The sequence below is a fragment of the Saimiri boliviensis genome, chromosome 11, assembly GCF_048565385.1.
Source record: "Saimiri boliviensis isolate mSaiBol1 chromosome 11, mSaiBol1.pri, whole genome shotgun sequence".
Taxonomy (NCBI): domain Eukaryota; kingdom Metazoa; phylum Chordata; class Mammalia; order Primates; family Cebidae; genus Saimiri; species Saimiri boliviensis.
In genome coordinates this window covers 38,255,971-38,270,055 of record NC_133459.1, presented here as the reverse complement: position 1 = coordinate 38,270,055, position 14,085 = coordinate 38,255,971, and the positions used below count along the sequence as shown (strand labels likewise).

Below are 14,085 nucleotides of genomic sequence, written 5' to 3'. Positions count from 1 at the left end.
AATGGGGAGAGGACAGAGCAGCCGAGTGGGGTGGCAACGGTCACCAGCCCAGGTACCGGAGTGGCACTCTGCGGACTGGCTGACACATGGGGATGGCCTGGGGCCCAGGGCAGCCCTCTGGGCTGTATGTGTGGCTCTGTCCTGATTCCCTGGGGAGCCCTGGTGGCCATGGGGCCAGGGAGGCCATCAGTCCCACAGGCTTTGGTCACTATTTGCTATTGTGGGGCTGTGTTCAGGGGTCTTATGGGGGTCTCCCAGATGCAAGATAGAATATCGCATTAGATCAGTTACACCACAGACCCTCAAAGAGCCCCTCTGAGCCAGGCCTGGTTTGGGTGCTGGGAACCCCTCTGTAGGTCTCACAGGCCAGGCGAGCCTGACTGGGGACCTTTGGAAGCAGCTAATCCCAGGTTCCCATTTTACAGAAGCGGAAACTAAGGCTCAGAGAGAAGTAACTTTCCAAGGTCCCAGAGCAAGGTGGGTCAGAGCCAGGATTGTCATACACTTTCCCAGCACACCGCAGGGGACTGGCTGGGGGTGATGGGAGGTGGTGGAGGGGACTAAGAGAGGGTCTTGGTTCACTGGCTGTATGGCAGGTCTGGAGAAGCTCCCTCACCCTCACCCCTCTCCTTCCTTGCAATGCTCAAGGAACACAAGGAGGAGCTGATCTGTTTTCCTTGTGTGTTTAATTAAAGTCCCAGCTCTCTAGAGGAGCACAGTCCACCTAGGGAGAAAAATTGGAGGCCAGCAGCAAACCCCTCCCAGCGCTGGGGAAATGCATTCCTGCGGTGACCAACGTTCCCTAGGGAACCTGGTGGGGCCCCCTGAGGAGCGCACGTCCCCGCCCAACTTCGCCTCCCTCAGGGTGCCACCTGCTGCATGGGCCTGAGGTTCGGGCACACGGCGAAGTCACAGCCCGTGCTCTTTCTGATGTCGTCCACGGTCAGGCCCTCCCAGAGCTCCCTCAGCGTCAGGCCTCTCTTCCTGTGCACGTCGAACACAGCCTTCTCTGTGATGATGCGGTCCACACACCGCTTCCCGGTCAGCGGCATGGTGCATTTCTCCATGATTTTGGGGGTGTTGTCCTTTGCGCAGTGCTGCATGGTGACCACCACTCTGGTCTTCTGACTGGACACCAAGTCCATGGCACCGCCCATGCCTTTCACCTTCTTGCCGGGGATCATCCAGTTGGCCAGGTCGCCGTATTTGGAAACCTGCATGGCTCCGAGCATGGTTAGGTGGAGGTGTCCCCCTCGGATCATGGCGAAGGAGTCGTCGCTGGCAAAGCAGCTGCCCCCGGGAAGCACCGTGACCGTCTGCTTGCCTGCGTTGATGAGGTCCGGATCCACCTCGTCTTGTGTGGGAAACGGGCCCAGGCCCAGGATCCCGTTCTCACTGTGAAGGTGGACGGTCATGTGGGGGCTGATGAAGTTGCTGGCCAGCAGGGGGATGCCTATGCCCAGGTTGGCGTACATGCCATCCTCAAATTCCAGAGCTGCGCGTCTGATGATGCGCGTCTTGGGGTCCTCTTCCTTCAGGGCGTCTGCACCTTCCTCTTTCCGGATCGTTAAGCGCTCGATTCGCTTCTCGTATTTCGGCCCCTTTATCACGCGATCTACATAAATGTTAGGGACGTGGATGTCTTCTGGGGGGAAAGTCCCCACGTCCACGATCTCTTCCACCTCCACTGCCGTGACGTTTGCGGCTTTGCACATGGGCACGTTGAAATTGCGGGCGCTTCTCCTGAAGACCACGTTTCCCGCCCGGTCTGCCTTCCAGCCTTTCACCAGGGCGAAGTCCGCCCGGATGGCGCGCTCCAAAAGGAAGTGGTCGCCGTGGAACTCCCTCACCTCTCGGGGCTGGCTCATGACCGCCAGGTGGCCGTCCGGGGTGTAGCGGATGGGGGCGCCCCCTTCCTGGACCAGGGTCCCGTAGCCCGTGGGGGTGTAGAAGGCGGGCACCCCGGCACCCCCCGCGCGGATGCGCTCGGCCAGGGTGCCCTGGGGCGTGAGCTCCAGCTCCAGCTCGCCCGCCAGGTACTGCTTCTCGCACAGCGAGTTCTCGCCCACGTAGGAGCAGACGATGCGGCGGACCTGCCTGGTGGCCAGCAGGAGGCCCAGGCCGAAGTCCTCCACGCCCACGTTGCTGCTGACCACCTTCAGGTCCTTCACGCGGGTCCTGAGCAGCGCGGCGATCAGGTTCTCGGGGATCCCGCAGAGCCCGAAGCCCCCCATCATGACGGTGGCCCCGTCAGGGATGTCCTTCACCATCTCCACTGGGTCCCTGTAGAACTTGGCGCGGCGCCGGGGGCTGGTGGTAAAGCGGCGGGCGCACCCCTGGGACAGCGCGAGCCCTGAGCCACCGATGGGGACCCCGCGCCCGAGCGCTGAAGCCAGGAGCCGCAGCGCCGCCATGGTCGGCCGGGGTCCGAGGCCAGGACAGGCCGTGTGAGCCCCGTGTGCATCCCGGGGGGCCGTGCGTCACAGAGCAGGGAGTGCGCCCGAGCCCTGAGGCACCCCTCCCAGCCTCCAGGCCAGGCTCAGGACAGGAAGGAGGCTGCTCCCCAGCTCCGCCCTGTGGTTCCTCCCCACCCCCGCCATGGGGGCACCTGCCCGATTCCCTCCTGCCCCAGTGGAGCCTCAGACACAAACTCCATCCCCCTCCCCCCTCCCCCAGCTTCCCCAGAGACAAGTATCTACTGAGCAGGCGCTGCTGGGTGACGTCTAGGGTCATGACCACCCTCACTGGGCACTCACACTGTGCCAAGCACCCTCCTTCAATCCTGTGACAACCCGGAGAGTGGGTGCCTGAACCGCTGTAGCACACCTCACAGTGACAGCGGGGACACTATCCCTCACCTCCATCAGGAAGGGTGTCTGCTCTTAAGAGGCCCCCCTCTTGTCCTCCTCATCCCCTGCCCCCTCCACCTCCACCAGTCCAGCTCCCCCCTCCAGCTCCCCCCTCCACCTCTACCACTCCAGCTCCCCCCTCCAGCTCCCCCCTCCACCTCCCCACTCCAGCTCCCCCCTCCAGCTCCTCACTCCACCTGCCCCCCTCCAGCTCCCCCTCCACCTGCCCCACTCCAGCTCCCAGGAGCCCTAGATCCAAGTTGTGCAGAATTTTGCAGTTTTCTTCCCTCTGCTCAGAATCACTCCAACGCCACAGCAGTGAGCAGCCGTCTCCTCACCTGTAGAGGACCTGCCTTGTCCCTGGTTCTCTCCAGCCCCAGCCCCTGTCTCTGCTCCCCTTCCCCAGCAAAGGTTCTGGAAAGCACTGTCTCCTGCCCACACTGCCTGTCTCCCTCCACCTCCCAGTCACACCCACAGTCCCCCGAGATTTGGGTCAACAACCTCTGTGTGGCAAAACCCTCGGTCACTTCTTGGCCCTTGCCTTCAGTGCCCACGGCAGGACACAAATAACAAACCCTTGCTTCTGGAAACACTTTAATCTGGTGTCTAGGTCACCTCACTCTCCAGGTGTCCTGCTCCCTCCCTGGCTGGTCCCTCTGGGCTCACTGTGGCCCCTCCTTGAGAGCTCTCTGGATGCTGGAGGCCCCCTCAGGGCTCTGGGCCAGGCCCTCTCTCTTCTCCGTCACTGTCTTCCTTCCCTAGGCAACCTGGTCCCGCCCCATGCTTTAAATCCACTTACATGCCAGCACTTCCCACACCTGGGTCTTCAGGCTCACCTGTCCCTGAAGTTGCATTTCCATGAGGACCAGGGATCTCAGTAACATCCCAGTGGGCACCATAATATTCCAGCCAAAAGAGACCCCTTGACCACCCACTTCAAACCTGCCCTTTATCTATCGTTCCCCAGTGCAGGCCAAAAAGAAAAATCTATTAGAAACAATGCACTGGTTCCATCCACGCATCATTCAGGCTTCCTCCCTTTCCTTCACCTCCTCGCCAGCTATAACCACGTCCTGACACTGAAATCAACCCACCTTCCTCCACCTCTACTGCTACCCACAGCCACTCGCAGAGCCCACCTGGACCACTGTGGGGTCCCCACGGGCCTCTCTGACTTCACTCTCATCCATCTCAGTCTATTCTCCCCCACTGAAGTAGGAGATTCTTTATTTTATGCATATATTCAGTAAAGTTTTAATTTTACAACAGTTGATATTACATAAAAATTTGCAAAGATATTATAGAGGTTGAGGTGGGAGGATCGCGCGAGCCCAGGAGTTGGAGGTTACAGTGAGCTGTGATCGCGCCACGGCACTCCAGCCTGAGCAACAGAGCCAAACCCTGTCTCAAAGAAGAAAACAATAGCACAGGGAGTTCCCATACACCTGGACCCAGTTGCCCTGGGAATGTTACTATTTTACACTAGTAGGGTACCTGTCTCGTAACTAACAACCAATACTGATATTCTTACTAAGTAAATCCCAGAATTGATCTGGATTTCATAACGTTTCCCTAATGCCCTTTCTCTGATCCAGGACCCCACCCAGGACCCCACATGCACTGAGCAGGTCTCCTTAGGTGCCTCTGGGCTCCTCCAATTTTCCGACCTTCCCTTTTTTTGATGGGCTTGGCGGTTTTGAGAAGCGCTTGTCAGGTATTCTGCAAAAGCCCTTCTCTTTGGGCTTGACGGTTTTCTCGTGGCTGGACTGGGGTTTCGGGTTCAGGGAAGGGGCCTTCCCCTTGCCTTACACCCAGGACATGTGCTAGCTCCGTGCTGGTCACTGCAGTGAGCCTTCCTCACCTGGCTGAGGCGCTGCCCTTCGGGTCCCCCACGCCCTGTCCTCATTGCACTTACGAGAAACAAGTCACTGAGCAGCCCACGGAAGGGGTGGGGAGCTCGGTTCCATCCTGAGAGAGGGGGGCGTCTCCGAGGGTTCTCTTTTAAAACCTGAATCAGGCTGAGCAAGTAATGTCAGCACTTTAGGAGGCTGCGGCGGGCGAATCACCAGGTCAAGAGATCAAGACCATCCTGGCCAATATGGTGAAACCCCATCTCTACTAAAAGTACAAAAATTAGCTGGGTTTGGTAGCGCCCACTCATAGTCCCAGCGACTCAGGAGGCTGAGGCAGGAGAATTGCTTGGGCCTGGGAACAGGTTGCAGTGAGCTGAGATTGTGCCACTGCACTCCAGACTGGTGATGGACTGAGACTCCATCTCAAAACAAAACAAAAACCCGAATCAGGTCCTGTTGTCCTCCACTGCTATCATGCTAAGAACCCTAGCCCCTGGCCCTGCTTTACACAGACTCAGAACCGCCTCTGGAAACCCATCCTCGCTGCTACTCCATGGCGGCCCCTTGCCGCATGCTTCCCCTTGCCGCACCTCAAACACGCCCATCTCATGCCCACTTTGGCCTTTGTATTCCCGCTGCCTGGTATAAAGGAGGCTCTCCCCGGTATCACCCTTGGAGTGAACAAGGGTGTGAATCCTCATCCTGTAGAAGAGAAGATGGCCTGGAAAGCTAAGTCCTGGCCAAGGTCACCGCGGCAGGGCACCGTCGGGCTGGGCTTCAAACCCAGCCTCCTGGCCTCAGCACCTGAGCATGCAGCCACTTCCCCTCCTTCCCTTCCCAGGGCAGAAACTCCCAAGGTGGAGGCTGCTCCGTGGGAAGAACCGCCCATTTCCTGGGAAGCAGAAGGAGAGGAGAGAGCACCCCCGCCAGGCCAGACCTCGAGCCCTGGACCTCACTGACCCTCGCAGCAGGCACAGCTGGTGAGGCCGGGCACCCACGGCCACAGGAGGTCACTACTGCTGCCTGTGTTGGCAGAGAGGAGCCCCAGGAGCTGCTCCCGCAGAGCCCCCAGCCTCACCATCCTCAGTCTCCACGTAGAGGCGGAGTCCCAGGTCCTTGTGATGCTTCAGCAACCAGTGGTCACTGGCCGCTGTGATGTCCAGCACCAGCCAGCCCTCAGCCCCAGCTCCAAGCGTCTGAAGATCCAAAAAGAACAAGTCAGACTCCCTGTGGACACGAAAGAACAATTAACTGGCGGCCGGCACAGCTGCCTCTGTGTCTGCAGGGCCCGCCTGGGGGCTGTCACAGGAGCGTCTCCCACCTGGCTCTGGTCTGTGCCCCTTCTGAGCCTCATCTCACTGCCTCAGCAGAGATGTACACATGGGGAAACTGAGGCTCAGTGACCTGTCCAAGTCCCCACAGCCAGGATGGCAGGACAGGGATCTGAAGGCAGGACTGTCACTGGGTGTGGGAAGTAGAAAAGTTCCTTTTTAAAGTTTCCTTTCTTGTTAAAGAGTAAGTGTGATAATAACTGTTAAGTTTAGATTGTGAGGTCAGGCTCCAGCCAACAGATTAGACACAGCAGTAAGGACGACCCCAAATGCGTAAGGGATACATTTGTGTGTTTTCCATTGTTCATTGCACTCTCATAGCAAGATGGCCAGTGAGAGTACCCTTCCTGCAGTCCAGGAAGTAAAAATTGTGTTGCTGAAATGTCGTTTGTCTCAGTGCTAATTTTTCTTTGTGGCACCGAGCATTTATTTCCAACACTGGGGCTCTTCCCACAGTGCAGGGGCCTTGGGCCAAGCACCTCTCCTGTCTTTGAGGCTCTCTTTTGGGTCCTCTGGGAAAGGCTCCATTCACCCCCACTCCCTGCTGGGCTGCCTTGACCATGAGACTATGAGTTGGGTTGGGTGGGGAGCACCCAGGCCAAGGGGAAGGCACCTGTTGAACTGCTCCTGGACCACCTGGAACATGGTGACGTGGAGGGTGCTGTTGAGCAGGTGGGTGCTGGGCACCTTGTAAATCCGGAACTCCGCGGCCGTCACGGCCTCCCCAGCCGGGATCTGGGTCAGGTCAAAGTGGAACTCCTTCCAGTGGGGCTCTTGGTGGCCCAGGGCACGGTCTCGCTCCACTAGAAGACAAAGCAGAGCTGGGCTGGCACTTGGAATGGCTCGGGCTCTGGAGTGAGCAGAGCCGGTGTGAGCCCCTGCCCCCAGCTGCCCATCGCTCAAGGTGCAGGGGGACCCAGGAAGCCTGGGTGGGGCTATCTTTGTCCTCTTCGAACGTGTGTTCCAGGCTTGGCCCTGGGGCATGGACAGTGCCGAGGGGCTGTTACAGCCAGGCACACCCTGAGCCCTGCACCTGGCTATGCTCAACAGGCCCCAGGCTCCACACCCCAAACTCCCATTGCGCCCCTTCTCGGCCCTGGCTGGTGTTGAGACCCACAGATGAGACAGAGGAGGGAGCTTCCAGCTAAAGAGAAGATGGACATTGGACCCAAGGCAGAAAAAAAGCCCTGACCCTGCAGGGAAACATGGTAGTCAGGGACACAACTGATGGCATGTCAGGGGACACGGGCCATCCAGAGTCTGCCCACTGCCTGGATGAGAGGTGCAGCAGGGAGGGCTCAGGGCTGACAGCTGAGCTGGGCTGAGGCCTGAGTGCGAATCTGCCATGGTGTCAGGGAGGTGGGCCCTGCAGGGGCCGGTCAGCCAGGGCAGAGGGTCAGAGCAGAGGGGCCTGAGGGCAGGGCAAGCACCAGGAGACAGCAGAGGGCAGGGGACCTACGTTTCCTTTGTGGAACAAGGTGGAGGAAGAAGGAGGGAAATGTGGAAAGGAACAAGAAAAACCAGGGCAGGAGTGACAACTACCAGAGTGGCCCCGTCAGGTGCCAGGGGGGTCGAGGGTCCCACTGGGTGGTGGGATGTGAGCAGATGGCATCTGAACTGGCTTTGAAGGGTGGGATGGGGTCCTGGTAGGTGGACAGGTGGCAGGGAGGGCACTCTAGGGAGGGGGACCTCGCATGCACAGGGGTAGAGGTGCCCACAGGTCAGCAATGTTGGGGACCGTGCGTGAGCTCGGCTGTGGCCTGCCTGCTGAGGATGCGAATCCCGGGCCAGGAGCCTGGGCTGTGCCTCTGGCCAGTGGGGAGCACAGGGGTTGGGGGCAGCAGGGGACAGCGTGGGTGGAGGGGAATAAGAAGACACTGCAGAGGCGAGGGTAGAGGCCAGGCTGGAGGCGAGATGGGCAGCAGGGCCCTGTGGCGGGGGCTGACCTGCCAGTCAAACAAAGGAATGAAGCCCACATTTCCCCAGGTGCCCGGAAATGCCCGGGACGCTACATTTAGGGCAGTCTCACTTTAGCCTCCCATCCCTTTTAAACTCTAGAAATCTGTGTTTCCAGAAGGCAGAGGTGGGAGCCGCCCAGTGCCTTCCGCAAAACCCAACACTGAGATTTCAATGATATGTTTGTGAGTCTTTTTAAACATTCTCTCTGGTTACTGGGCTCAGTGACCACAGTCAGGTTTGTAAAAGCACCAGGCTGTGCGGGCTGCAGCGGATGTGGGAGCACTTCCTGTCCTCTCGGTGGGGACCTGGTCCAGCCAGGGGCAGGCGAACAGCTGTGTGGGGCGGGGGATGGGGCCAGACGTGTGTGGGCAGGAGGTGATGGCCGCTCATCCCAGCCCAGGGCGGAGCGGGAATAAAACTGCCTCGTCCCACAGCACCCAAGGGTGGCTGAGAGCCGGGCTGCTCAGTTGCTGTGACACAGGTGACGTCTGGGTCTCTGCCCTGTAGGCAATCACAGCTGATGGCAGAATTCTGGACCTCCTGGCATGAATATCTACACTCGTGTGCTCTCTTCCCTAACACGCTTACACAACATGACTTGGATGACAGTTTCAGTGGGTTCAGGAACTACAGACCCCCGTCTGTTACACGGTTGTGTAGGAATCAGAAAAGGGCCCTGGCCCTGCAGGGAAACCTGGTAGACAGGGACATGACTGATGGCATCTCAGGGGACACGGGCCATCCAGATCCTGCCCACTGCCAGGATGGGAGTTGCAGCTGGGGAGGGATTTCAAGATTAAATTAGTTCGTGCTGTTGGCTGTCACAGGGCATGACAGTGAAGGAACAGCTCAGCCGCACCTTCTCCTGTCCTCTCTCAAAGCATGGCTAAGTGCGTCTGTCCCAGGGCACGGCAGGGCTGCTGGGTGGCTCCTGGGGCTCACTGGTATCCCTGCCAGCAGGCTCCATGCTAACTTCATGTGGGATCCGAAGACTGAGGGAACAGCCCACAAACCCTTCAGCTCTAGGGGGACACTTGTGCTCTGCAGCCTCCCTCCCTGCCTGACCTGGGGGTCTTCCCAGGCTGGCTTAAGGGTCACTCAGTTGAACTGACCCCAGTTCCAAACCTCCTTGCGGTAGGCTTGTGAAATCGCTAAACTACCCAGAAATTCCAGCACAGGAAACTGCCTCCCCTGGCTGTTCCAGGCAAACCTGGAGGTTGGGAAATTTTTAGGAAAATAATGATTTTTATCAGAAACAGATAAAACTTCCTGGGGTGTGGCACTGCAGTTGGCATTACTGTGATGGGGCAAAGGGAGTGCCCTTTCTTTGCTGGAGCCATGTGGGTCTGCAGCTGGCCTTTGGATCAGAAAAGTTATTTCTCAAAAGCTGGGGCTGAGAAAGAGCATTTGCTGGGGCCCAGATTTTCCCCTATGAAGGTTCGTGGGCAGACGGCCCCTGCTTTAGCCTCTAAGACAGCACCGAAATGGGCTCCTGGTCCCAGCCCTGACCCTGTGGACGACCTGTGTCACCTCAGTCTCCTCGTCTGCAGAGTGGGGATTCTGTCCTTCCCTGCCAGGGCTGTGGAAGGGCAGGGGCTATGGGATAGAAGTGGTGGCCATGCCTCCGGAGGCTAACGGCTGGTCTCCTAATTTAAAGTATCAAAGTGACAACATCCAGCCAGGACCATCAGGAGGCCACGTCAGAAACTCAGTGGCCATGGTGGGGAAAGGGAGACATTCAGTTTTGTTTTTTTCCTAAATAAAAGTGTGAAATGGGCTGGGTGCGGTGGCTCACACCTGTAATCCCAGCACTTTGGGAGGCTGAGGTGAGTGGATCACAAAGTTAAGAGATAGAGACCATCCTGGCCAACATGGTGAAAACCCGTCTCTACTAAAAAAAAAAAAAACAGCTGGCTGTGGTGGCGTGTGCCTGTAGTCCCAGCTACTCGGGAGGCTGAGGCAGGAGAATTGCTTGAACCCAGGAGGCGGAGATTGCAGTAAGCCGAGATTGTGCCACTGCACTCCAGCCTGGCACCTGGTGACAGAGCAAGATGCTGTCTCAAAAAAGAAAAAAAAAGTGTGGAATGAGAGAAAATACACCATGGAAATCTATCAGTTACCTTTCTCCTTTCACCTGCCTCACCTTTGTCAAGGCACTTAAACCTTCTAGGCTCGGTGTCCACACCTGCAAAACAGCACTTTGAAACAGGGTCAAATGAAAACTGTGAAGAGCCAGGTTTGTTGACTATAGTCATCGCTTGGTTACCGTCCAGCGAACGCGTCTCCCACACCATTCAGAGCATTTCCTTGTCGGTGCAGCCCCAGCCCCCACCTTCCCATAGAACCGAGGTCGGAATCTCCCAAAGATGCCCGGCTGAATGGCAGCACCTCAGCAATGCCACTGGGACCGTCCCCCAGTTCTGGCTCAGACAGAAAGCACCAGATAGAATCTCCTCCCACGTTCCCACATGTGGAAATGGAACCCTGACTCCTGGCTAGGCGCCTTCCACTGCAGTGAACCACCTCTGTCTGAAAAGAGCATAAAAACCATGCTGAAACCGGCCAAAAACGCGGGAGGCCTCTAGACAGATACTGAACACACAACACAAAATGACTGTCGATGCTTCCCACCAGCTGCTGGTATTTGAGGGTCCAGGGAGGAAATTCATGGGAAAGGCCAAGGTCTGCACAACGTGATTTCTTGGGTTTTCCCAGTAAAATTCTGCTGCCAGTTGTAGGGTTGGGAAGTTCATCCCAGGGCTCCCTGTTGGATTCAGATAGGCTGCGGCGGGGGGGTCCATGTGGGAGATCTCTCTGGCTAATGTCCTGATTCCAACCATCTGAGATACATCCTGCCAGGAATCCCCTCTCCATGGTGGCCCTGGGAGGAACCATTGATGTGTAGAGCATTCTGGGCAGTAAATTTATTTCCCCCATCTGTAAAATCTGTGACAGGGATCCTATTTTTGAGGGTTCCATAATTTCACTTTTGGGCATGAAGGAGGAGGTCCCCCTGACTGTTGCCTTCTCAAGGTCTGAAGGCTTTATAAGAACACTGACTTCCTCATTCATTTTTCCTGGTGACAGCCAGGAATATGAATTAATTCATTATTCAGCACATTTTAAAGCAGCACTAATTGTGCACAAGCCATTGCTGAGGTGCAGGAGACACTGCAGTAAGTAAGATGGGGCAGCCCCTGTCCCCATGGGGTTTACAGCCTTGCAGGGAAGTCAGATAACAAGATCAGCATGTGCTGACGGTGGGACTGGGAATAAAGCAGGGAGTGTGGGGCTGCTTTATTTATGTTTTTAACTTGATTTTGAAATACTTCTAGATGATTTAGATCTAAAGGGAGCATGAACAGTACAGAGACTTCCCATACATTCTTTTCCTGATAGCTTCCCCTGATGATAGCATCTAACATAACCAATCTGTAGTATAAGAAAACCAGGAAATTGATATTGATACAAAACTGTTAACTAAATCCAGACTTTTCTCTAATTTTACCAACTGTCCTACTAATATCATTTTTCTGTCAAGGATTCAATCTAGGATTTCATGTTATTCATACCTTTACTGTCATTTTCCCTTGGGTCCCTCTGATGTGACAACTGCTCAGTCTTTTCTTCCCTGTCAACCTTGACACTTTTTTTTTTTTTTTTTTTTTTTTGAGACAGGGTCTCGCTCTGTAGTCCAGGCTGGAGTGCAGTGGTACATGGTACAGTTACAGCTCACTGCAGCCTCAACCACCTGGGCTCAAGTGAGCCTCCTGATTCAGCCTCTGGAGTAGCAAGGGCCGCAGGTACACACCACCATGCCCAGCTAATTTTTAAAAAATTGTTTATCAAGACAAGGACTCACTATGTGGCCCAGGCTGGTCTTGAACTCCTGGGCTCAAGCAGTCCTCTTGCCTTGGCCTCCCAGAGTGCTGGGATTACAGGCTTGAGCCACCACGCCCGGCCTTGATAAACTGGAAGAGTGCTGGTCAGTTATTTTGTAGCGTGCCCCTCCATTTCCGTTTGTCTCCTGTTTTCTCATGTTCAGGTTAAAGTCACGGATTTTGGAGAACACCACAGAAGTGATACGCCCTTCTCAGAGCATCGAATGGGACAATGTGACAGCAATCTTTCTTATTACTAGTGGCGTGAACTTTCATTCCCTGGTCACGGTGGCATCTGCCAGGTTTCTCCACTGCAATGTCACCATGTTTCATTTTGTAAATAATAAATATCATAAGGAAAATACTTCGTTTTGTTCATTGAGACAGGGTCTCACTCGGTCACCCAGGCTGCAGCGCAGTGACACAATCATGGCTCACTGCAGCCTCAACCTCCCAAGGCTCAAGGGATCCTCCTGCCTCAGCCTGTTGAGTAGCTGGGACTACAGCCATGCACCATCACACCTGGCTAATTTTTCTGTATTTTTCGTAGAGATGAGGTCTTGCCATCTTGTCCAGGCTGGAGTAGTGATTTTCTATTTCTTTCTTTCCTTCTACATTTATTAATTGGAATTCATTTTTTTTTTTTTTTTTTGAGATGGAGTCTCACTCTGTTGCCCAAGGTGGAGTGTAGTGCCATGATCTCAGCTCACTGAAACCTCAACCTCCTGGGTTCTCTCCTGCCTCTGCCTCCTGAGTAGCTGGGACTACAGGCATGTGCCACCATGCCTGGCTAATTTTTGTATTTTTAGTGGAGATGGGGCTTCACTATGTTGGCCAGGCTGGTCTTGAACTCCTGACCTCATGATCTGCCTGCCTTGGCTTCCCAAAGTTCTGGGATTACAGGTGTGAGCCACTGTGCCTGGCCAAATTAATTGGAATTCTTTTGAATGAAAGATCTGTCCTTTCTTCTGCATTTATTTATTTATTTAAATATTCATTTTAAGACAGTCTTGCTCTGTCTCCCAGGCTGGAGTGCAATGGCACTATCTCGGCTCACTGCAACCTCCGCTTTCTGGATTCAAGTGATTCTCCTGCCTCAGCCTCCTGAGTAGTTGGGACTACAGATGTGCGCCACTATGCCTGTCTAATTTTGCATTTTTTTTTTTCACCAGAGACAAAGTTTCACGATATTGGTCAGGCTGGTCTCAAACTCCTGTCCTCAGGTGATCTGCCCTCCTTGACCTCCCAAAGTGCTGGGATTACAGGCGTGAGCCATTGTGCCTGGCCTAATTATTTCTTTATATCATTATGGATTAAAGGGTGTTTATTTTATTCTATGGGCTATGTCCAGTACTGTTATTTATTTCATTGCTCAAAATTGGTCCAGTTTTGGCCACTGGCAGCTCCTTCGGGTTGGCTCCTGTGTCCTTCTGGCCACTCCACCATCCTTTTCTGAGCATTTCTAACTGGCACTGCAAGATACTTGAGGTGCATCCTGGGAATTCCCATCCCCACCCCTGGAACCAGCCATTTCTGCAAGGAGTTCTGTTCTTGTTCTTTTTCTTTTTTTAGGAGAAATAGAAACAGTTGGGCACTGGGCTGCTCACTGTCCTGGAGTGTCAATACTTTAGGCTCTCTCAGTGGACAGAGCTAGGAAATATATGTGTGTACACTAGTGTGTGCAAAAACACACATCTATATGTATCTGTTTATCTAAAGAGGTGTGTGTGTGTGTGTGTGTGTGTGTGTGTGTGTGTGTATATGTATAGATTTGAAATATCTGAGGTCATATTGACACCTCTAATTCCAGTCCAGTGTGGTGTTTCTTTAGGTGTGATACTTGAGAAGGCCTCATGAGTAAGACCAGACCTGAACACTTCTGTGCCTCAACGGCAAGAATGCAAAATGGCACAATCCCTAGGGTGGGAAATCTGACAATAATCTAGCAAAATGATACATGCTGTGACTCAGAAACTGTACTTCTAAGAAAATGTCCCAGCTGGCCATGGTAACTCATGCCTGTAACCCCATCACTTTGGAAGACCAAGGCAGGAGGATCTCTTGAGGCCAGGAGTTCAAGATCAGCCTGGGCAACATAATTTTTTAAATTAGCTATTTTTAAAAAAAATTTAGATTTTAGCTAATTTAAAATTTTAAATTAGTGAATTTTTTTTTTTTTTTAAATTAGCCAGGCATCAGAGGTTGCAGTGAG

The 14,085-nt window shown here is 54.6% G+C and overlaps 2 protein-coding genes across 2 annotated transcripts in view; both read right to left on the bottom strand.

The window, feature by feature from the left end:
* The window catches only part of LOC101033727 (bone morphogenetic protein 8B), a 33,404-nt gene that overhangs the window by 10,043 nt on the left and 9,276 nt on the right, over positions 1-14,085 (bottom strand). Inside the window, exons 2-3 of the mRNA XM_039473560.2 lie at positions 6,647-6,836; positions 5,781-5,929 (exon numbers count right to left, since the gene is read on the bottom strand). Coding sequence (XP_039329494.1) covers positions 5,781-5,929; positions 6,647-6,836 — 339 coding nt within the window. The remainder of the gene's footprint in view (positions 1-5,780; positions 5,930-6,646; positions 6,837-14,085) is intronic.
* Positions 588-2,567, bottom strand: LOC101040167 (succinyl-CoA:3-ketoacid coenzyme A transferase 2, mitochondrial). The gene has a single exon (XM_003937018.4). The coding sequence runs from the start codon at positions 2,412-2,414 to the stop codon at positions 861-863; it is 1,554 nt and encodes a 517-aa protein (XP_003937067.2). The 5' UTR covers positions 2,415-2,567; the 3' UTR covers positions 588-860.